We start from the raw sequence: 22,374 nt of genomic DNA, 5'->3' as shown, positions 1-22,374 counted from the left end.
CAAACAGACGAGGCCGAACAGGAATGGAGTCCCCCTTCTGGGGAGAGGTCGACGCCTGCTCAGCGTAACCCACCACGGGGATCTGTTACTCGGGCGAACAAACGACGCAGGATTGCACTGGCATGTAGCAACTGCAGACACAGGAAGTCGCGCGTGAGCCGCCACACTCGACGTGGGCTGTCGTCTCACATCACAGACACGCTGATGTTGTCTAGTGTGATGGTGGTCGACCAAAATGCTCCCTCTGCAGCGAGATGGGATGTGAGTGCTCGTACGAACAGGCCGGGACAACAACAAGCCTGACCGTGGGAAGAAGGTACGCTTGAAGAAAGCCTGAGCAGCTCCGCATCGCTGACTGTTGCTCTTCCACCTAGTTACTTGTCCCGGCTCGAACAAAGGCTGGAAGAGATCGAAAGTACCATGAAGGCACTGCAGCAGAACCAGTCGGCGACCCAGACCGACACTCCGTTTGCCAACGGCGCTCTCCCTTCTTTGGTACCGGACTCGACAGTGCCTCCGGAGCCATCAACCCAATATCCGGCCAACGCCGAGCTGGGCGAAATTGATACCAGTGAAGACGCCATCGACGGCATGGGAGCCATCCAGTTCACCGACGAAGAAGATTGTGGTTACTTCGGTATGGCATGACCCCCAGGATCTACCTCGCTCTCCGAGAGTGTGGGTCCTGCTTGTCCACTGACGTGCCCCCTCCAGGCCCTTCGTCCAATGTTGCTTTTCTCCGCCACATCTCATTGGCGCTCGCCAAGGCCAGCTGGCAGGGCGAGGCCGGGGCGAACAACTCTCCCACCACCGCGGCGGAGTGGATGCGCGTCACCCGGCCGCACTACGTGCACGGGGAGATCAACGAGAGCACCCTGAACCGCTCACGGAGAAGCGTCAACATCTACGCGTTGCCGCCCGACGCGCACACCTGGCGGCTAATCAAGGAGTACTTCCAGAAGACCGGGCAGCTGCTGCCGTTCATCCACGAGGAGTCCTTCTGCGAGACGTACTTTCAGCTCAAGCGCACGAACTTCACCATGGCGCGGCGGACGTGGCTCGGCTTGCTGAATATGATTCTCGCCATGGCCACCACCTTGACCGTGGACGGCTACACGTCCTCCGAAGAGAGGATTGCTGAGTCCGACGTGTACTATCAAAGAGCGAACGGGCTGTGCGAGAGGGAATCACGGACGAACATCAGTCTGGAACTCGGTGCAGTGCTCCCAGTCCCCTCTATCTATCAGTTGTGACATGGCGCACTAACAACATGGTTATCCAGTGCAATATCTGCTCATTGTGGGCCAGTATCTGCAAGGGACACAGAAGTCTGTCCGTGCCTGGACCGTCCACGGGTTAGCCGTCACGGCCGCATTTCAACTAGGGCTTCATTCACCGAGAACAAATCGGGACTTTCCCCCGTTAGAGTGCGAGATTCGAAAGCGCGTCTGGTTTGGCTGCGTTCTCCTGGACCGGTAAGTGGTGCCAATGACTCTCAGAACACTTCCACTTCAAAATTAACAGCCCGTCCAAGCACGCTGAGCATGACCTATGGCCGAGCTTGCATGATCCCCGGAAAGTACGTCAAGCTCGAACTGCCCACCGCCGACATACAAGTCCTGGGCCAAACCCCCAGCGCAGATACGGGGCAGTGGATGGACGCCATGTACTTTCGAGCGACAATGTAAGTATCCGAAAGACAAAATCTAAGACGAGCAGCATAATTAAGTATCTTTGACATAGAGCCCTCTACAACGTCATGTACCAAATCATCGACACCTGCTATGGCCAAAACCTCGGCCTCGAAGAATACCTCCCCGTGGCCGAGATCATCTCCCTCACGCTCAAGGGCGAGACCCAGCTAGACGAGTGGAAGAACCAGATCCTCCCGTCGCTGAACCTACGCGTGTGCCACACGCCGCTGTGCGCGCAAGACCTGGACAAGCTGGAGGCCAAGGACAAAATCACAGAGCGGTTCAACCTGGTGCTCTCGCTGCGCTTCCACAACCTGCACATTCTGCTTCACCGTCCGATTCTGGAGAGATTCCTCGACGCATACGGAGGAGCGGGGCGCAACGACAACAACGATGCCGAGACGAACATGATGCACCAAGTCTGCATCAGCAGCGTCGAAAACTGCTTCGACTCGGCCATGATCATCATCTCGATTGTCCACACTGTGGTCCTCTCCAGCGGATGGCGCCGGGATCTTCTGGGAGCGTGGAACTATTCCTTGTTTTACAGTAAGTTCACCCTTTACCTTTAGGAGTCTGTATCGGTGATGCTGTTTGACTGACTCACGCATGGCCAAAAAAAGCATTCAACGCCAGCCTCGTCATCATCGCGGCGCTGCTTGTGTCTCCGACCAAACCCGCCGGCGCTGAAGGCGGCAGTGGCGGTGGTAGTGATGGCGGCGCTGTCCCCTCGCGGTGGAAGTTCGTCGAGAGCTCGGCCATCTACCTCAACATGGCCATTGAAGCGTTGGAGAACCTTGACCGCGGCAACCGCGTGGTGCAGCGCATCATCGCCTACCTGTCGCAGCTGGCCTTTGCTGTCATCACCGAATGTGAGTTTCTCTGCTCTTCGCTTACTCACGAAGCACGAGCCACCTACCTCCCTACCTCCCAGACAGTGAAGAAAGATACTAATGTGTATGAATCTCACTTCCAGCACCGGGCAAACTCGACCCAAATTCTATTCTCCCCGGAGTGAATTATTCGGACGCATCCGCCCGGGCCGGCGGCGGCGGCGGTAATCACCAAGACCTGTTCGCGACGCGGTCTTCGCAGCAGGCGGCGGTTGGGCAGAAAGAGCAGCCCTTGGAGATCGACCTCAGCGAGTTCATGCTGGACGCCGACGTGGACTGGTTCATGCGGCATTGAGCCCTGCACATGGATAAAATATGGTATCGTTGATGTTCTTGCTCCGATCGCAGTCTCGGCGGTTCTCTGGCCAGCTGGACCGTTTTATTCCTCGGACTCATTGATGCGTTCTTGCTGTACGGATTATAGCAATATGAAGACGCTCAAGACCCACCGTTGTGTAGGAGCAGCCGGTTCTCGGAGGCTACCGCCAATCGGGAGTTTGACGGGGAGTTAGGATAGAAAGGGAGATATGGCTGAGGAGGGGAGAAAAGCCCACTTCAATCTAGGAGTTGTCCAGAGAAGCTCGAACGTGGCCAATGCGGCTTCCTCCTCCTCCCTACGCCTGCCATGCCTCTCATTCCTTGAAACAACATCCGCGAACAGGCGCGGCGCCGCTTCTACGACTTCTGCTGCGTATCGGACGAGAATATGAGAGAGGCCTTCTTCGGCCAGGCCGTAGCAGAACCAAGGGTTTTAGTTTTGCAGTCCCGACGATGCCTCTATGGGCTTTTTCCTTCTCTCGAAAATCTGACCCTCCCCATGTCCTGAACCCAGCAAAGCTCTTTTTCTATTTGAGAGAAACACCGCACACCTTGTCCTATTTTCTTCTTCAGAAGCCGTTGGCAGTGTACGCCTCCTGAATGAGCCTCGCCCACTTGAGACTCTGCTTGAAGTCGAGATACTTGTGCGTCTGACCCTGGGAAAATGCGTCGTATAGGCGGGCCACATTTTCCGCTGGCGCCTCGAGGCCCAGTTGGAGGGCGACGTCGCCCTTCAAGTCCTCCTCGCACCGCAGCAGCTGGCCCAGGTCCACATCCTCGACCTGCTTGGTCACGAAGTCGTACGCCTGCACGGTGATGTCGCCGCTGGTCCAGAGCATCTCGTTGCCGACCATCCGGATCTCGCCCCGCGTGCAGTAGATGCGCCAGTCGAACGCCGGCGTGTCCTTGAACTGCACGCCGCCGCGTACCTGGAAATCGAACGGGATGTCACCCGCCAGCACGCCGTGGATGAAAACGTGGTCCGGTGTCGTGTTCGGATACGCCGGGTCGATCACGTTGAAGGTGTTGTCGATCAGCGCGACCGTGGGCCGTTTGTTCTTGAGCAGGGTGTGCTGCGACTCGATCTCGCCCAAGGTGGCGGTCAAGGTGTCAAGGACTGAATCGGGGAGGCAAAGACATTAGCTGCGAGAGATACTTTCGAACTCTTGCACACAGATATATACGGTGTACGGCCAGAAAGGACAACTCACTGTGGATGGCCCTAATGGTGAGCATATTCCCTCCACTCTTGATATCTATGAGGTAAGCGACGTCCTGGGGAGCCGCCATGCCCCAAAAGAACGAGTATCCCACCATGGACGTGCTGAGAACGTCGCCCAACTGGCTGGGCCCGTTGCCAATGAACTTCTTCATGGCGTGGGTGAAGACGCCATTGCGGCCCTGTAGCCCCACGATGGTCCTGACGTTCTTCTGCTCGGCCAGTGCGGCCAGCTCTTCCATCTGCTCCAATGTCCCGGCCAGCGGCCACTCGCAGAAGGCCATCTTCCCAGCGAGCAAGGCCGGCTTAACGAGGCGGTAGTGCTGCGCGACGTTGACCGAGCAGACGACCATGTCGACGTTGTCGTCTTGCGCGAGGGAATCCGGGTCGCCGTACGCGCGGACCTTACTGGCATCCAGGCCGTACAGCGCAATTGCTTTCGCGGCCGATTCGACCGACGAATTGCACAGAGCCGTGATGGTGTAGTCCGGAGTCTTGAGCAAGTACGGTAGGTGGGCGTTCTTGGCCCACGCCCCAGCCAGCTGGATATTTGGGTTTGAGCTGAGCCCGATGAGGCCCACGCGGATTGGCTTGGACATGATCACTGCTGTGTGCTGCAGGGGCTGTAGAAACAAGCTCTATTACCTCTGGGACGAGACTGTCCATCTGAAATGGATCTATAGTATATAAGTAGTGCCACTTCTGAGACAGTCCGCGCAGGAAAGCATCGCAATCCGCTTCGGCCGAATCTGGGCCCCTTTCGTCACGGACGAATTTCCCTGTCTACCAAGCTGGAACCGGTAAAGTAGTGTAAGCATTTTCGTCCAATTGGTCGAGGTGCGACGGAATGTAAGGGCGGCTACGAGGCGACCAAACTGCAGAAGTTTCGAGCGAGGAGTGTTGAATGGGGGAGGTATATCTCGACCTACAGATGCGAACATGTAGTCGTTTCCCGAAATTCCGCCTTTGTGTGTGTTGGTGTGTGTGTGTCTGGTTGGAGTGCTTGGGACCATTTCGCGAGACTTGTTGAATCGACGGTTGTCTTTCAAACAGTGTGGCTGCTTTCGAATTAATAGTTGTACCTTCAAAGCCCCGATATGGTTTAAGTGCTGGGAGGGAGCAGGTAGATAACTGAAACATTAACCACGGGAAAGAAAGGCACTAGGCCCCCTGGCGAAACAGACAGCCTTTGTCAAACGTTTATACCTGGTTCGATGACGAACCATCGGTGTGGGAATGCCACCCATGGAACAATTAATTGCCTCCGTGATCATGAAAGAATGCCACAAAAAATAATCCATCAGCATATAGTGACCGACGCTTCCTCGACGCCGTCAAAAATGCTGCCCGCGTCGACAGTGTATGAGCTCACAAACACGCCAACTCGGATGTAGCTGCCTGCATACTTGGCGCTGTCTGCTTCTCTGTCCTTCTCTGCCTCTGCCTTCGCTAGAACGAGTCCTTTGTTCGTATGCGTCGTCTCGTTGTCCCGGGTCTTCATGAGACAGAAGTAGAACAGCTCCGTTGACGACGATACATCAATGTCAAGTCCGACGTCCTTGGTCTTTTTGGAGTGTCCCGATCCCTCTGCTTCTGTTGTTCCTGATGTATCGGGGCGGATCAGAGGTGCAAGGAAGCCAGTCAGGGTGATGGTCCCGCCAAAAACCTCGCCCAGCATAGGTTGTACCGCGTCCAATGTCTCTGTCGCACATTCCAGGATGCGAGAGCAATAGAGTATATTGTCATTCTCCGCCTTCTGTAGCGCAAAGAGATCGCACCTTTTCCGGCCCTTGACCGACGCCCAAGACCAGGTTGGCGCTTTCCATGGTATAGGCTCGAGATGTTTGTCTCCCGGCATCGGGGCGTCCATTTTACGCCACATGAGATCCATGGGAAGGAGTTCCTTCCACAGCCCGGCTACATAAGTCATGCCTGTACGCCGCTGAATGACCCCCACAATGCCGGCGAGGGCCACCAGTCGGTCCTTCTCAAAGGTCAGGTCAGCCGCGGTATACTCCCGAAGCACTCCGTTGTGCCACAGCTCGTAAACGAACCTGTTATGATCGTCTCGGTCCCAATTCGTAAAGGGGGTGATGTAGGATTCAAAGGCAGCTTTGAGCGGATAGACTTCGTCAAAGCCATGGTCTTCGTTGGGCGATCCATTCGGCCACGCCTCGGAAGCCTGGAATGAGCAGCACTCCCAATGGATTTCGGGACCACCAAAGTACAGAACTCGAGGGGATAGGATGCGTTCTTGCTGGACCCATGCTCTAGTCAGGAGGGATAAAGGAGAATAGTAATACAGTGGAAATGCCGACCAGTTTGCTGTGTGGTAGCGGTGAGCGTAGACTCCTTCTCCCCGGTCCAGATCGTTGCTGTGAGTCAATTGACAGGGTCGCTGCATTAGGGGATTACGGCGGACAAAACATCCACCAGACCCAGGAGCATTCTCTGCTGCAATATTACATGTCGAGTTACCGTAAATTGAAGCCATTTGGGCTGACTGTGATCTCCAGTCATCCTCGGAGTCTTGAATGATGCAGAGCGAATCAATCCAGATATATCGGTACCCCAATCTGCGTGTAATTGACAGAGCATCTCTGTGGGTCCTGCTCAACTCGTCCACCGAAATGTCACAATACAGCTGTGTCGTGTTCGTCGAAAGTAGTTTCAGAAACTTACCATCTCCCCACGAGTGGCTGAGCGTCAGGTAAGGGGTATCTGAAGGCAAAAGGTTCGTATCCACGACACGAGCCGACCGCAGGCTAGAACCATCGCTTTCGACGCAGATGAGTCTGGCAGGCAACGTTCTATCCCATACGGCACTTTGTCTCTCACTCGCGCACGCCGTATCCTGCGCAATACAATCGCGAAGCCATTTATCCGCAAGAGATAAGGTGGCATCCGAATCGGTAGAGAACGCCAACTGCGCATCGAGTTGCTGTCGGATGGGTGCGGTGTGTGGCTCTTCCCCAGAGTATCAGCAGCCGTTTTCTCTTGCAGGAAACGGACCCTCGTACCAGCAGACATGAGGAGCTGCATTGCTGTATTCGACTTCTTCTCTCCAATGTGGAATGTCAGAAGGCGGTGGTTGATGAACTGTCTGCCCCCTCCCTTCAGGACTCCAGTCAACACCACTCCCCTGTGCTCATGACGGCACAGCTCCTTCAGCGGATCATATCCAGCCTCGGACTGCAGCTCAGCCCAGATGACGGCACACAGGTGGCATTGGCCGTCCGAGACGCACCGACGGAGTCCCGAGTAATTGTGAATTTGATATGACTCTTGATCCTTGCGTCGTAGAGTCAGAGGTCGGCCATCTTTCCCCTCCTGTTCCCAGGTCGCATAGTCATGGGGCAGGGTTTGTAGTAACGTCGAAGTAGAGCAGAACGTTTTACACGGAGGACAAAGTTGATGGGGAATCGCAGAGGCACGAGTGTCGACCTGATCCCAGAATCCGGAAATGAGGCTCATTGCCCCTTCGACGCCTCGGGCGCTTAGCAATGACTGCTGCATAAATATGTAGATGAAGTGTACATCCAGGCAGGCGGAGAGAAGCTGAAGCCAAGCTCAGGTGAAGCGTCATGAGTGGGGAGACACGACATGAATTGATGACAGCGTTAATCTGGTCAAATTGATGTTATAATTGTTGGCGGTGAATTCTATATACAGGTAGAACATCTACCATCTATTCCTGAACACTTTTTCAGTAGGGGGATCTGTTGAAAGTCACAGATGTCAATCCTCCTGGGCTCCTCCTCCACATCTCCGCAGATGGCATTGTGTTACAACTCATTCAACGAGTCTTTACAAGACCACGACTCCTATAGCATGATATGCTATGTGAAAAAGTGCCATTTCAGCAGTTTAATGACGGTTTCGTCGCCCTAATGCATGGTTGTCGAGACATTCCAGACGTTCTGCCCCCGGCATGGCCGAATACCGATAGTGAATAATTTTTGTGTTTATGCTTTGATGGCCTTTGCCTTTCGGCGTGCTGCCACGGTCATCTCGTACAAGACATCCTTGAAGGCAAAGAGAAAAGCCGCAGTCAACACACTCTGGCTGACTTTAGGCACGATTCCTAGACGAAATTCGTCAGTTGTCATACAGATAATAGGAGAGATCACGCATACCCTTGTACAATCCGCCCCAGCCTTCCTCCTTGACAATCCTGTTCAGGCTCCTCCACATGCCCTCATGAGCGTCCTCTTTCCTGGCGACATGGGCCCTGGCTTTGACTGTAATATAAGGATAGGTGATGGTAGTCGCTAGCAGCTTGCCAAGAGCACCTAAATAAAAGGCATCACGAGGGCCAAACTTCCTCTTCTTCTCCAGAACGTTCCTCAACTGTTCATATATGGTATATTGGAGGATAGGGTTGATGACCAAGACCAAAGCGGGAAGGACCCCGGCGAAAAGCGACGAGGGCCCCTCCTCCTTGAGGAGGCTCACCAAAGTCCCGATGGTGCTAGGTTTCTTAACCTGTCTTTTTTCACCACCAGGTAACTCGCCCTCTCCTGATTCATTCTTCCGGGCTGTCATCCTTGTGTTGACGACCCAGATCGGATTGGTCAGGAGGACAGTGGCCGATCCCGCAATCGCACCAGCGATCATGCTCTCGACGGTAGTGAGCTTCTTGCTAGCCCGTCCCGCCGTGACTGCCGCTTTCTCAAAGAAGGCGCGGGTCCACTCATACCAATAGTAATAGACGAAGTTGGTGACTGAAATACCGAACAAGGCGCTCTCGAGCCCGGCATAGAGCCCGCCCAGGCCTTCCCGCTGGATGATGTGCCTCACGGCTGCGAGTGTGGAGGTATCCGCCCGCTTCGACTCGACCTGTGCGCGGGTCGAGAGCGTGATCAGGGGGTAGGTAAGGGTCATTGCCAGGAGGCCGCCGCCCGCACCAGCCAACGCATGGGCAATATTGTCGCTCTGTTGAGCGGCGGAAGTTGCAGGGGGAGGATTCGCGGGACTGGAGGATTGGGATGATGGTGAATCGATGTCGGCCTCTGTAGGCGAGGGCGCAATGTCCTTCACTTGAGACATGATGGCGGTAGGTTGGCACACACTACGAGTGATGAGGTGGTGTTGTTGACAGAAAAGGAGGGGCAGAATCGGATGCAAAGAGAAGACAAGGAGTGTAGCGAAATGAACGAAGAGACAACAGGTGCCCGCCTTTTTGCAGATCACAAGCCTTGACGCAGGAGAATTGGAGATCAATGGAGGAAGTCGGAAAGGAGGGAATGGCCCTGGTTAAAGGGAGGGAGGATGTTCGGCGATCGAAGACAATAATGAGCGAGCGCAGTTGGAAGATGCAGCCATAAAGATTATTATGTAATGGCAGCCACTCAAATGGCGCCCGATTAACCTCGGCAATTGTCCCCCTTTTGCATGCGCACATCCCGAAGGAAATTCGTTTCCTGTTTCCTGTCCACATATCGGACTGCAAGAAGCAAGAGAAAGAGCATCAAGTCCTTCCGTTGACAGTCCTAGTTGAAACGCTGGTGACGCCGATTCATCGTTGTCGACCTCGGCCCGGACTCCATCGTCACCCTGCTTCTTTCACTCAGGCCTTGCCTCGTCGACATCTCTCATGTTACCCAACCGCAGCTGATTGCGCTCCAACACGTTTCATTGCCGTATCCGTTGCCTGATTACTTATCCCAAACCTGCTTTCAACTATCCTCTGGTGTTCCATCGCGCTTATTGAGTCTTCCCCGTTGCCACTTTCGAAATCGGAGCCGGTCGGTTGCCTTGACGTTGTTGGTACAAGACATACCCGAAGTAGACCGCGCACAGCGTTCCGATAATGAAGATGTTTCCTTTCTAAAGTCAGCCATGTTCCTCTAGGTTAGGTGCATGTTGTTGGGTAACATACCGATGATGAAGCCAAGCACACCTTCAGCCAAGTTGAAGGTGTTTTTGAGGAGACCAATGACGGCGCTTAGTGCGCCTTCAAAGACATTGTACACGGTGACGAAGATGCCTTTGACGATCTCGAAGATAGAGGCAAACAAGTGGTTGACACCTTTTGCAATGTCCGACATGATGATGCTTGTTGGAGGTTCAAATTTGACGAGGTGGATGTGCGATTGCTGGTATGTGGATGGTGTATGTGAGATGCGGCTCGGGTGACGCAGCAGGAAAGGCAGAGTTGATATATCTGAGTTCAATGGCATGAGGAACAAAGTGCGTCACACGCTCTCGCTTGTTGTCAGTCCCTTGGAATGCGCCGGTAACACACCCCTCGAACGCAGCGACTTCGTTCTTCAGGCTGCTCTGCCATTGTTTGCCCTGTGACGTCACAGTCTGTTCGTTACGATCTGCATGGTTCCTGGTTTTGTGGCGGCATCATCCATATACCATAGAGAGGTCACGGGGGAGTTGTTGGTCATGTGGCGCATACCGTTGGTGCCGTCAGAGCTACTTCGGTATTTGGGTTCCCACCAACGGGCCTGAATAGTTCTTGTCGCATGCCACACAGGCACCAAGATCTGCGGCCATGGTGAGACTGTGGCATGGACTAAGCCGGATTGTGAGGTGTGGCTGTGCCAGTCTAACCACCTATTGGCAACCCCCCAACATCTTTGTGCAAGTTCAGCAGAACCCAGAATATTGAGTGCAGTGCACTCATCTTAGGCTTTTGCAATGCCTGCCCGAACAGAGTAGGTTGCCCTGTATCTCATCCTTCCCTCCATACTTTCGTCGCTGCCGTCAAGAGTCCAGGACCATGGAACGATGTGCACGGAGTCGTCGCACTTCTGCCATTGGATCTGCCAAAACCCAGCCATCCATGGCCATCAGCTAATCAGATGGAACCTTGTTCATAGTTTCCCACCGGTTCGCGCCTGTATCTTTGACATGGACGGCCTCCTGCTCAATACCGAAGATATCTACACGTTATGCGCCGACAATGTCCTTCTCAAACACGGGCGACCGCGCCTTCCGTGGTCCGTCAAAGCGCAGTTGATGGGCGTTCCTGGCAGCTCTAACGGCGATATCTTCCATCAATGGGCCCAGTTGCCTATCTCCCGACAGCAGTATGCGCGCGAACAAAGCGAGCAACAGCAAATCCACTTTGCTGACTGTGAACCGTTGCCTGGTGCCGAAAAGCTCCTTCGAGATCTGAACAAGGCGCGAACGACCGCCGGCCTACCTGTGGAGGTAGCGTTGGCGAGCAGCAGCGAGAAACTCAACTATGATCGCAAAATAGTGCGATCCGAGTCGAAAGCCCTCCTGGGTTTAATCCCTCACGACCATCGTGTTCTGGGCGACGATCCACGCGTGCGCAGGGGACGAGGCAAACCCTCACCAGACATCTACTTGTGCGCATTGCAGATCCTCAACTCCAAGCTCTCGAAAGGCTCGCCTCCTATTGCACCTGAGGAATGCTTGGTGTTCGAGGACAGTGTGCCCGGTGTCGAGGCAGGACGGAGGGCCGGGATGAGAGTTGTCTGGGTCCCCCATCCTGGCCTATATGCTGAATTCAGAGACAGGGAGCGAGAGGTGCTTGCTGGAAGAACCGGCCTCGTCAAGGTTGGCAATGAAGAGCAACTGGGCGAGGTTGACGACGGATGGGCTGAGTACTTGCCCAGTTTGGAAAACTTTCCGTACGCAAAGTTTGGCATCGAGGTCCCGTCCACCTGAGTGCTCAGTGTGCTTGTGCGAGCTCTGCATGTTCACACCGGGAAACGATCCCTCCTCTACCCAGAGAAGAAGCACGAACAATGAATCATCGGGCTGCTTAGAACTCAAGGCCGGGCCGAAGTTAAGCCGAACCCACTTCCACCAAACATATTAGAGCGGCAAGACGGCCTGTCCCGGAATGGAATTCCTTTAATGAAATGAAAATATTTCTAGAGTTTCGATTTTCAAATGCTCAACTGTTATATATTAAAAAATTTAAAACAATGACAATGACACTTCCAAGGTGAAGTCCCGTTATCAAGCTCGTCGGATGCTGGTTCAAGCGGCGAAATGGACTTTTCAGTCATTAAGCCCTATCAATATGTCGCCATACGGCTACCCTCTGACCAGACAAGAGTTGAACAAATGGTTCCCAACACGTAGGTTTTTTTTGTTTTTTTTTGTTTTTTTTGCAACACCAAAAAGAAAGAAATAAGAAAGAGATAAGAAAAGAATCTATCTGTCAGGCCACGAACAGATATCAGCCAACGGCCGTTGATGAGCTGTCGCTGACTCTGTGTCTACCTTCAAAAAGTCTGATAAACCTGGGCAAATATGGAACGTTCCGCACGAACCAGATCATTGGCCGTCCGTACCACCTAACCTTTGAGATCCTCGACCGGTCCGAAGTCAAGGACGGCCGGGAGCTCCGTGTCGTGCAGGCCGCCGAGCTGCATGCCGTGGCGCTGGTCGAGCAGGCCGAGACGGAAGACGTGTCGACGCCCGTGAACGAACCGCAACTGTCGCTGCAGGACGACGCGGGGGTCGTCTCACAGCAGCCGACGCCCAAATCCAACGTCAATACCCACGACGACCCCACGAACCAGAAGTTGACCATGACCGAGATCGAAGCCCTGAAACGCAACACCATGGGCAGCGGGCGAGAGCTGATCGAGAAGATCATGCAGTCCCACTCCACCCTCGACCAGAAGACGGCCTTTTCGCTCGCCAAGTACACGCTCCGGAAGCACAAGAAGTACATGAAGCAGTTCACCGTGCTGCCGCTGGACGTGACCACGCTGGTGGATTGGATCATGGCTGATCGCGAATTCACGAAGATTATGGAGATGAGAAATGAGGCCGTCGGCCTGGTGGGGTGCTGGGCCAATGTCCACGCGGGAGGGGAGGATCCTGCCATGCTTGCTGCCGCCGATATGGACCCGCGTTCGCGGTATCTGGTCGTGGATGACACGGGCGGGCTACTCGTGGCCGCCATGGCGGAGAGGATGGGGATTCTGCACCCGTCAGACCTCGGGCACGATGCCAGCGTGGAAGATGACGACCTCGACGATGAACGGCCCCTCGAGGTCGGGACGCATGTTCATCATCGAAATTCACGTCGCGAACGATACCACCGCTCGGCCATGAGCGCGGCGTCCAGCACAATCACGCTCGTGCACGCGAATCAACAGCCCAACCTGGGCTTACTCCGCTATTTCAACTTCGACTCCAACGCCCCCACGTCCTCCCATCCCTTGTACACCCATCTCAAGACCCTGTCGTGGCTACAGCTGATCGATCCGGAGTCGGGCATGACGTACCAAGAACCTCCCAGGATCCCAGATGCAGAGCTGCCGCGGATGAAGTCGAACCGAAGGAGTGCGTACTACCGCAAACGACGACGGTGGGAACGGGTAAGAAACGTCGTGCATGAGACGCAGCAGGGCGGCTTCAACGGCCTGATCGTGGCGAGCTTCACGGATCCGACCTCGACGTTGCGCCATCTCGTGCCCTTGCTGGCTGGTGGGAGCCAGGTGGTGGTCTACTCTCCGCATGTCGAACCTCTTGTCGAATTGGCTGACTACTACTCGACGGCACGACGGGCGGCGTTCATCAACACGCCTCTGGAACAGCGGACTGTCCCGTCCCAGGACTTCCCGGTCGATCCGACGCTGCTGTTGGCGCCGACGGTGCAGACCGCACGGGTGAGGAAGTGGCAGGTTCTGCCGGGCCGGACGCATCCGTTGATGACCGGACGGGGTGGTGCCGAGGGCTATATCTTTGTCGCGACGAGGGTGGTGCCGGCGGAGGGCAAGGTCGAGGCGAGAGGGAGACCGTCCAGGGGGAAGAAGGCCAAGATCGAAGATAAACCGGCCGAAAGTCCAGTAGAAGGTGAACTGGAAGAAGGGAAGAGAGCGGCAGACACGGAGGAGCCGCCACATTCGCCTCTAAAGAAGCAAAAGGTCGAGGCTGCGGCGCGAGAAGAGGAACATCTGGAGGCGCTTCAGGCTGTCATCGACCAGGCATAAATAGGCTATCAGAAGAGGGCAAGCCAGTTGGAAAGTGAGCATGGCTTGTTGCGGATGGTGAATAGAATTTCACAGCCCTAATTTCTAGTTTATTTACGACGGCAAAGCATCGATCAACACCGTTTTTCTCATCATCAGTACATCCATAACGGAGTTCCTCACTCACTCCCTGCTGGCTGTTCCGTCAATATTTGTCTATAAACTCTTGCCCATGAACTTTCGCTTTGTGAAGCTCAACCACCATTTACTCGGCACATTGGACCCGTCCGCATAAAGCCTTGCATGCAACCGGATTGCCAGTTCCTGTCTCACTTGGCTCAAATAGCTCCTCAAAGCCTCGGCCTCGGTGCGGTCTCTGGGTGCCTCATAAGCTTGGTTCAATGGGAAACCTGGCTCCCCCGGGATGCTGAATTGTTCCAGTGCACCGTTTATCAGGGCTTTCTCGGCCGCACGGGAATCCATATTGGGTTTCACTTTCGTCAAACAGTCGGACAGGAAGAGGATGCCGTAGATAAGCATGCGGTCGGCGGGGCCCTTGATTTCGAAGTTGCGGAAGAAGGTGTTGGCGCGGAATAGGCTCAAGATCTCATCGAGGCAGTCGTAGGACTCGGAGTCTGGGTCTACGTCGAGGGGGTCGACATTGGGCGGGAGAGCAGGCAGCGTGTAGGCTGGCCCACGGGTTTTCGTGCGAAGCGGGAGGAGTGGGAAGTTGCCTTTCGATAACACATGTCAGTACAGACGGGTCTGTGAACTATTTCGCGCTCCAGAGTAGAATACCTATTAGTTGTACGCCCTGGTCGCCCAGGAAGATCGAGTGGTATGCCTGTTGATGGGATGTCAGCGGCTTTAAGCAAAGAGGAAGGCTGGGGGACTCACTGGCATCTTGACTGCTCACAGGGGCGCGCCTGGAGTTGAGAAGCGGGAGAGGTCGGGGAGAGCAGTCTAATGCCTTAGCTTCCCATCTCACCGTCAACTTGAAATTGAAGGCTTTTGGTCCTACGCACTTGGTGCAGGTTCACCATTGCGTCCGCTCAATGTTATGCGCCCGCAATCGCGGCTTGGCATTCTTGTGCGGGGATGTAGAACGATAGGGCGGCGCATTGCGTGAGAAAGCGCACTTTAATTAACGCGTCCACCGCGTCTCCGCAGACGCTGGCGCAGGCGCGCCGTGGACTATTGACCTCAATGTGAGATGACACAAGGTTCTTCCAATTAACATTTTCAACGATTGCAGAATTCACAGGTTAACCCACGATGTCGGACTATGAAGATGATATGGACTTGGACGCGCCTCCGTCCAAGGACAAGTCCATTCAGTTCAGCTCAGACAACGCTGCGGGCAAGCAGAAGCGAATAGCGGCTGACTTGCCAGTGGAAGCAGAGGACAATTTACCATGGTATGCAACCACTTTTGTGCACTTGAAGGGATGGTGTCGTCGCTCACAAGATCCTCAGGGTTGAGAAATATCGGCCTAATACCCTCGACGAGGTTTCGGGCCACCAAGACATCCTCGCCACAATCAACAGATTTGTCGAACACAACCGACTACCACATCTCCTCTTTTACGGCCCCCCAGGGACCGGAAAGACTTCTACCATCTTGGCGCTGGCGCGACAGATCTATGGGCCAAAGAACATGAGGCAGATGGTCCTCGAACTCAATGCTTCAGATGACCGCGGCATCGACGTGGTGCGCGAGCAAATCAAAACCTTTGCCTCGACAAAGCAGATCTTCAGTACCTCAACGCAGCAGACAGCGAGTGGGCCTAAACTCGGGCTGGGCGCCTTCAAGCTGATCGTTCTCGACGAAGCAGACGCAATGACCTCCGCAGCACAAATGGCTCTTCGGAGGATCATGGAGAAATACACGGCCAACACAAGATTCTGCATTATTGCAAACTACACACACAAGCTGTCTCCGGCGTTGCTCTCGAGATGTACCCGGTTTCGGTTCTCACCGTTAAAAGAAGCAGATATACGTCGGCTGGTGGACAAGGTGATTTCACAAGAAAGTGTCAATATCACGCCAGACGCAGTTGATTCGTTGGTCAAATTGTCGAAGGGCGACATGCGTCGCGCACTGAACGTTCTTCAAGCCTGCTATGCCGGGTCACGGCCACTCCCGATGCGAGGACAACCACCGGTTCCTGAGTCCGAGATCAAATACGAGTTGATCACGAACGACACGATTTACAACTGTATCGCAGCGCCACATCCTGAGGATATCCGGTTAATTATGACGACGATGCTGAGCACGCCAGATCTAACTGAGTGTCTAAGGACGATCAATGCCCTGAAGAGTAGCCGAGGATTGGCACTGGCCGATATATTGACTGCGCTGGCCGAAGAGTTGCAGAACCTCGAGGTTGGTGCCGCGACCAGAGTGACGTGGTTGCAGGGCCTTGCAGAGATCGAATACAGATTGGCAGGAGGCGGAAGTGAGGGGGTGCAGACTGGTGGCATGGTTGGCGTTGTGAGGACTGGATGCGAATTGATGGGAGAAAAAGGGATCGGCGAGAAGATGAGTGTTGACGGATGATGACCTTGATTCATGAGTAGGAGGTGGGACTACGAAACCTGATCCAGGGAGAGCCGTTCTAATGTCCAAGGTGAAACAGCGTTGCAATGCGATCGAGCCACAGAGATTCTCGGCGGACACGGGAGAGGAAGGGGACAAAATGATGCTTGAAAAAGAGACAGCCTTTCCGAGACCACGGTACTGCTGAATTCGTCCCAGGGGTGGTAAGGCCACAGGGTCACAAGGAAGGCCAACCTAGTGCAATGACTACCTCGTATTGCTCTATGGCCAACTTCGGAACTACTTTCATGTGCTGACCTTGTTTTATGTGGAATGTTCTTGCTGCTTGATTAGATAGGATAGATGTGAAGAGTGCGTCACTGCGCCGGATATATCACATTGCGCTTTCGAGCGTGTTTGCTTCTCCGGATGCCCAGCTTCACCGCATCCCACTTTCTACTAGTGTCTTGGCATACCAAGTTGCAGGACCCGTTTCTTTCCAACACCTTCAACGTCTTTCATGACTGTTGATCCTGTACATTGTAGACCATCGGGAGCATCAGGCATCAGGTGCGAATCCGCTGCATCTTCTTCCTCCTTTCCATCTAAGGACTGAATCCGACTTGTCCTTCTTTGATTCATACCCAACGAAGAACGATGGTCGATCACAGGGGAGTGAAATGTCCCAAGGTCAACATAGGCGGTCAGCGGCCTCCATCCCTCGTCCACCGGCACATGCCCAGTCCCCCCGTCATCTGGACTTGCACAACAGAAGCCTCAATTGCTCACAAACATCGGCGGCGAGAATGTTTTCGGATATGTAGTTCTGATCTCGACACTTCTAAGTGCTTCTCGCTGTTTGTTCGCAAGACATCCGCACCACCCGGAGGCCGAAGCCCACCAGCCAAGTACAGCTATCGGATTGCGGTCCCAATTTATCGTCAATTCACATTACCCTTTATTCAACAATCATGAACCATTTTCTTGAACAACGCGTCTAAGCTCACAGGTCAAGTCTACCATTGTTGAACTATGTGCTGGCTAACAGGACACATCTGCTACTTCTCCAACCCCCACAAGCTGCTTGAAAAATCCCGCCTCTTTGGGGGACACGCCTAATTGGTTGCTGACCATGCCTAAAAGAGCAAACTGACATATAGAGTCCATCAACGTCGTTGCCTTGTGAGCAGGTATTGCTGCCTCTTTGTGGCCAGTTTCTGGTTTTACACGGGCATAAAACGCCGGGTGAGGCAGCTGGTGTCTATGGCAATCGGGAAAAGGTCATTCAACATTGTTACTACAGGCAGTTGAACGTCCCGAGTGCAAGCGCGCCAGGGAAAATGACTGACATTTTGCGTCTTGTTTTGGAGGGAAGCGCCGAGAACGAGAATCCACGTAGATAGACTTGTCGCGTCGTGTACTGTCACTCTGAAGTGCAGTTTGACGCTCGATCTTTTGATCTCGCACACCTTTGAAATTCGCCGCCAACCAAGCGGCGCTACGACCAACTGAGATTGTCATGGTTGATGCAACTCTCACGACAAAGACGACCTCCTGGCGATTGTAGTTTGAGTGGTAGACCGCAGCCATCAGTCACTGCTGGAGTCATTCAGAGTGATGGGCAAAAAGAAAGGTAAAAGAAAGGCGAAGGACAAGCTGGTACAGCACGATGAAGGGATGGACAGGGGGACTGGACGCCCAGATGGGCGTGAGTGGCAGCCTGGGCCAGCAGCAGGTGAGTGCTCTGTGTCCCCTAGGTCCCCCCGGAACTCGCAGGGCTTGGAGGCATTCAACACCTCGACTCGATCCCAACGGGGGCGAACTCCGGGCGACGAGCTCGCCGCTTTTTTCGCGGACGTGCCAAGTCCTTGGGTGCTGACCCAACCGATGGTCCACCCTCTGGCTGGTGGCTTGCTCGCTGAATCTCCAAACTGCGCAGGACTCACCCAACATCCAAATCCACTGTCTCACGACCACCATCGCTACGACCATTACTCTCCCCCAAACCCTCGAATCTCCCCACCCGACACCTTCGCAAATGCCGCTCCGCATTACATGGCGAGGTCTCGAAGGAGCCCATCGATGAAGAATCGCTGGCGAGGCGAAGAGGATCCGCGCCAGAGACATCCACCCCAGCGACAGCGGGACAGAGACGCAAATCGACCAGGCGGCCGACCTCATTCACCACACTCGGGTCATCCAGGAGGAGAAAAATCGACGTCTTTTGACCAAGGGCCACGTCCTGATCGCCCACCTCGTGAACCACGTTGGCAGCGGCAATTTTCGAGAGACGGAAACCCCAGGAAATTGCACGGTAGAAAGTCTTCTGTTTCGCCTCCCCGTCGTTTCCCACAACCCAAGCAGCATTCTCGTCGGCCACCTCGCAAGCAATTTGGAGGTCGACCTGGCAGACAACGCGACTTCTCCCCAACGCCATCATCCAAACGGAGGCGTACTCGAAGCCCATCACCCCCCGGCGGCGACAGAACTGACTTTGAAACCCAAAGACGTGCCCGCAGCCGGGATCTTTCTGATATCGACGACAGGGGTCTTCTAGATCCTCCGTCTCCTTTTCCACCTGAGGATTTTCCTCCATATTCATCGCGAGCCAACTCGCCCCTCTCAAGATCTCAATTCCCGGACCGTGGTAATTACGGCACAGCCGTCCAACGAGGGTCTTCGCCATCATTCCGCACGCGCGATCAACGATCCATCTCACCTCGTCTTCCTGCGAGATCATCTCCGCATCGACGGCCCGAGTCGAAACATTCATCTATCGAAACTCGAGAGTCACCCGTGAACACGACTCAGCGACCGCAACGTCCTCCCACGGGCCCACGCCAGCCTTCCGTCAAGGAGGCCAATCCCTCCTCGCGAGCCGCTTCTGTTGTCGAAGACATTGAGAACCGCTCCATGGATGGCCAATACCCATCACGTGGTAACTATGGGATGAATCGAGGGCAACAAAGACCATATACTGAAAACAGACACCAAGGATATGGGGGTTCTCCGCCATATTCTTCCAACAGCTCCTATCACGGCTCCCCGCCGCAGCAGTCTCCATATTATCATCAGCGAGGCGGCTGGGGCGGGCAAGGTCATCATGGGTCAGTCCTCATCATCCTAGAAGGGTGCATTTTCATGGCTAATACGATTTACAGGCAAATGCACAATTCCTCCCCCCCTTACCGGCAAAATAGCTTTTCCGGTCCAGGTGGTGTAAACAATCCCAATCCTTACTATCAAAACCAGCAGGGATCCTATGGAGGCAACCAACACGGATATCAACAACCCTATCGAGGTGGCCGGGGACACGGCCCTCCTCGTGGACACTTCCAAGACCAGAGGTTTCACGGCCCCCGCCATCGAGGTCAAGGCAGACATTTCAACAACTTGCAGTGGACAGCATCGGGCCCGAAAGGTGCCCAACATCAAAAGCCTCAAGGCAGCCACGGGAGTCAATCACAGACATCTCCAGTCCCTTCGCATACCGCGTCACAGGACGATCGAGAAGCCCCCTCAGGCGAAGAAGAGAATCCCTTCAGACCATCCAAAGAACTGCAGGTGGAGGATCAAGGAAACAGCAGGATCGACAACACAGATCAGAACACACAGGGTAATGACCAACAAGGACCGGCTGCTTCCAAATTTAGCTTCGCCTTCAAGTCCAAAGCCCCTCCTCAGGCTCCAGCTAAACCTGCTGCAGATTTTTCGAAACCACCAAAGGCGCCATTCCAGCCGTCAGACAATCGGCCGGCGCCACCACAAGGTCCCAAGAACAAATATTTCGACCGCCGCGACGACAGACATGGATTTCGGGGCCATGATCGGAAGTTTATGGCCCAACATGATCGAAGACACCCCAACGACCGACAGCACCAGATGCACCAACAACCTGCTCCAAGAGACCGCCGACCAGACCGATCACGTTCTCCCCCTTCGAAGAAGATCAAGAAAGAGATCAAGTCTCGGCCCACACTGCCTCCCGAATTTGCAGAGTCCGAGTCTATATATTTCCGAAAGCCTGGTAACGAGTCCGTTGTCGGCGCAGGCACATATGGAAAAGTATTCAAGGCCATTCACATCTACACAAAGGACAAAGTTGCACTGAAGAAGATTCGGATGGAAGGTGAACGAGACGGGTTCCCCATCACAGCCGTGCGCGAGATCAGACTATTACAACATCTGCGACACAAGCACGTGGTTGCATTACAGGAGGTTATGGTCGAAAAGAACGAATGCTTCATGGTTTTTGAGTATCTTTCGCACGATCTGACTGGACTCATCAACCATCCATCTTTCAAGCTGACGCCCGCGCACAAGAAGGACTTGGCGAAGCAAATGTTTGATGGGCTGGATTATCTTCATCGACGCGGTGTCTTACACCGGGACATCAAGGCTGCCAATATCTTGATCTCCAACACCGGCCAGCTGAAATACGCCGACTTTGGCCTTGCACGGTTCTACAACAAGTCTCGCAAACTCGACTACACCAATCGTGTAATCACCATTTGGTATCGACCTCCAGAGCTTCTTCTGGGCGAAACTCAATACGGACCTGAGGTGGACATATGGTCTGCGGCGTGTGTTTTTGTGGAAATGTTCACGAAAAAGGCGATCTTCCCTGGAGAAGGTGGAGAGCTTAGCCAGTTGGACAAAGTATACAACGTCCTTGGGACACCGACTCGATCAGACTGGCGAGGTATTGTGGATCTCCCCTGGTTCGAGCTCATGCAACCGGCCGATCGACGCAAGCGGATATTCGAAGCCATGTTCAAAGACGTCTTCACGCCTGCTGCTCTTGACTTGGTGCAGCAGATGTTCAAATACGACCCGAAGAAGCGACCCAACGCGGAGCAAGTGCTCAGTCACGAGTATTTCACGTCCGAGGAGCCGCTCGCGGAACAACCGGTGGAGCTTGCAAACGTCGAGGGCGATTGGCATGAATTTGAGAGCAAGATGCACCGCAGGGAGAATGACAAACGTGAGAAGGATCGGAGAAGAGAGGAATACGCGCGAGAGAAGGAAAAGAGAAAAGCCCGGGAGGCCGGTCTCCCTGATCCGACGCCCGTCGCCGATAAAAAGGCTAGGTTGTTGGAGGACGAGGCAGCCTTGAAGGGAAGCATGCCTCCTCCTCCGCCGGCCAATGGCGATAACCCGACTACGAACTCCACCGGCCGGGCGCCGTATCCACCAGCGGAGAGGACGATGGAGCGCGACAACGAAGATGGGGACTCGGAAGGTGAAGACGGTGCGCCCATGAGCATGTCGCCCGCCTGAGAAATTGCTTCTGGATCGGTCGGTCACCAGAAGGGACCCTGGCGTCACAAGGAACATCGAGAGATCAAAGGGTGACGATTGTATGTATGTATGTGTATATTCTTGGAGTCAGATACCCCTTTTAATCGATTGACGGGCCACAAACTTTAGGGTGAGGGAAGGGTTTTTTTGTGAGGGTCTGCCAGCCTCGAGTGAGTGAGCGAGCAAGGTGCTCTAGTCTGGATGCACACGAGCCCTAAAATGACTTGCTTGGGACTTGTTTGTGCCCATCAGAATTGAATCGGTTCGAATGAATGAATGTTGATTTACACTTTTGTTCCTGAGGTCCTTAGGGGACACTGTCGGTCGGCCGAGTCGACGTCGAAGTTCGATGGTCGACGTTCGATAAATTACATGAAATGAAGTATTACTTACATGCGCGGCAAGCCCCATTGAGTGAGCGAGTGATGTATGTGTTTGTTGACACCACCGCCCTTTGCGCTATTTTGCCGTCTGTATCTCAGACCTACCTACA

At 54.3% G+C, this 22,374-nt stretch overlaps 11 protein-coding genes across 11 annotated transcripts; 5 read left to right on the top strand and 6 right to left on the bottom strand.

Moving 5' to 3' along the window:
- Positions 1 to 254: 254 nt before the first annotated feature.
- Positions 255 to 2,882, top strand: AYL99_03882 (hypothetical protein; the record flags this gene model as incomplete). Its single annotated transcript, XM_018835396.1, has 8 exons — positions 255 to 316; positions 375 to 637; positions 715 to 1,215; positions 1,283 to 1,475; positions 1,535 to 1,684; positions 1,744 to 2,243; positions 2,318 to 2,566; positions 2,671 to 2,882. 8 exons carry the CDS (start codon positions 255 to 257, stop codon positions 2,880 to 2,882), a joined length of 2,130 nt encoding a protein of 709 aa, XP_018695046.1.
- A 592-nt stretch (positions 2,883 to 3,474) lies between these two features.
- Positions 3,475 to 4,723, bottom strand: AYL99_03881 (hypothetical protein; the record flags this gene model as incomplete). The annotated part of the gene is made up of 2 exons (XM_018835395.1): positions 3,475 to 4,022; positions 4,117 to 4,723. 2 exons carry the CDS (start codon positions 4,721 to 4,723, stop codon positions 3,475 to 3,477), a joined length of 1,155 nt encoding a protein of 384 aa, XP_018695045.1.
- Positions 4,724 to 5,424: 701 nt separating this feature from the next.
- Positions 5,425 to 7,598, bottom strand: AYL99_03880 (hypothetical protein; the record flags this gene model as incomplete). Its single annotated transcript, XM_018835394.1, has 2 exons — positions 5,425 to 7,091; positions 7,145 to 7,598. 2 exons carry the CDS (start codon positions 7,596 to 7,598, stop codon positions 5,425 to 5,427), a joined length of 2,121 nt encoding a protein of 706 aa, XP_018695044.1.
- Positions 7,599 to 8,089: 491 nt separating this feature from the next.
- On the bottom strand, positions 8,090 to 9,173 carry AYL99_03879 (hypothetical protein; the record flags this gene model as incomplete). The annotated part of the gene is made up of 2 exons (XM_018835393.1): positions 8,090 to 8,208; positions 8,261 to 9,173. The coding sequence occupies 2 exons, from the start codon at positions 9,171 to 9,173 to the stop codon at positions 8,090 to 8,092; spliced, it is 1,032 nt and encodes a 343-aa protein (XP_018695043.1).
- A 657-nt stretch (positions 9,174 to 9,830) lies between these two features.
- AYL99_03878 (hypothetical protein) lies at positions 9,831 to 10,174 on the bottom strand (the record flags this gene model as incomplete). The annotated part of the gene is made up of 2 exons (XM_018835392.1): positions 9,831 to 9,949; positions 10,006 to 10,174. 2 exons carry the CDS (start codon positions 10,172 to 10,174, stop codon positions 9,831 to 9,833), a joined length of 288 nt encoding a protein of 95 aa, XP_018695042.1.
- Positions 10,175 to 10,988: 814 nt separating this feature from the next.
- Positions 10,989 to 11,774, top strand: AYL99_03877 (hypothetical protein; the record flags this gene model as incomplete). Its single annotated transcript, XM_018835391.1, has 1 exon — positions 10,989 to 11,774. The coding sequence occupies one exon, from the start codon at positions 10,989 to 10,991 to the stop codon at positions 11,772 to 11,774; it is 786 nt and encodes a 261-aa protein (XP_018695041.1).
- Positions 11,775 to 12,104: 330 nt separating this feature from the next.
- On the top strand, positions 12,105 to 14,062 carry AYL99_03876 (hypothetical protein; the record flags this gene model as incomplete). Its single annotated transcript, XM_018835390.1, has 2 exons — positions 12,105 to 12,193; positions 12,349 to 14,062. The coding sequence occupies 2 exons, from the start codon at positions 12,105 to 12,107 to the stop codon at positions 14,060 to 14,062; spliced, it is 1,803 nt and encodes a 600-aa protein (XP_018695040.1).
- A 195-nt stretch (positions 14,063 to 14,257) lies between these two features.
- Positions 14,258 to 14,944, bottom strand: AYL99_03875 (hypothetical protein; the record flags this gene model as incomplete). The annotated part of the gene is made up of 3 exons (XM_018835389.1): positions 14,258 to 14,775; positions 14,840 to 14,885; positions 14,939 to 14,944. 3 exons carry the CDS (start codon positions 14,942 to 14,944, stop codon positions 14,258 to 14,260), a joined length of 570 nt encoding a protein of 189 aa, XP_018695039.1.
- Positions 14,945 to 15,316: 372 nt separating this feature from the next.
- AYL99_03874 (hypothetical protein) lies at positions 15,317 to 16,601 on the top strand (the record flags this gene model as incomplete). Its single annotated transcript, XM_018835388.1, has 2 exons — positions 15,317 to 15,459; positions 15,518 to 16,601. 2 exons carry the CDS (start codon positions 15,317 to 15,319, stop codon positions 16,599 to 16,601), a joined length of 1,227 nt encoding a protein of 408 aa, XP_018695038.1.
- A 1,921-nt stretch (positions 16,602 to 18,522) lies between these two features.
- On the bottom strand, positions 18,523 to 19,320 carry AYL99_03873 (hypothetical protein; the record flags this gene model as incomplete). Its single annotated transcript, XM_018835387.1, has 1 exon — positions 18,523 to 19,320. One exon carries the CDS (start codon positions 19,318 to 19,320, stop codon positions 18,523 to 18,525), a length of 798 nt encoding a protein of 265 aa, XP_018695037.1.
- Positions 19,321 to 19,842: 522 nt separating this feature from the next.
- Positions 19,843 to 21,860, top strand: AYL99_03872 (hypothetical protein; the record flags this gene model as incomplete). The annotated part of the gene is made up of 2 exons (XM_018835386.1): positions 19,843 to 20,037; positions 20,082 to 21,860. 2 exons carry the CDS (start codon positions 19,843 to 19,845, stop codon positions 21,858 to 21,860), a joined length of 1,974 nt encoding a protein of 657 aa, XP_018695036.1.
- Between the last annotated feature and the right edge of the window lie 514 nt (positions 21,861 to 22,374).

Source organism: Fonsecaea erecta, assembly GCF_001651985.1.
Source record: "Fonsecaea erecta strain CBS 125763 chromosome Unknown Scaff3, whole genome shotgun sequence".
NCBI lineage: Eukaryota > Fungi > Ascomycota > Eurotiomycetes > Chaetothyriales > Herpotrichiellaceae > Fonsecaea > Fonsecaea erecta.
Note: the sequence above shows the minus strand (reverse complement) of the source record. Positions and strands in the feature narration are given on the sequence as shown.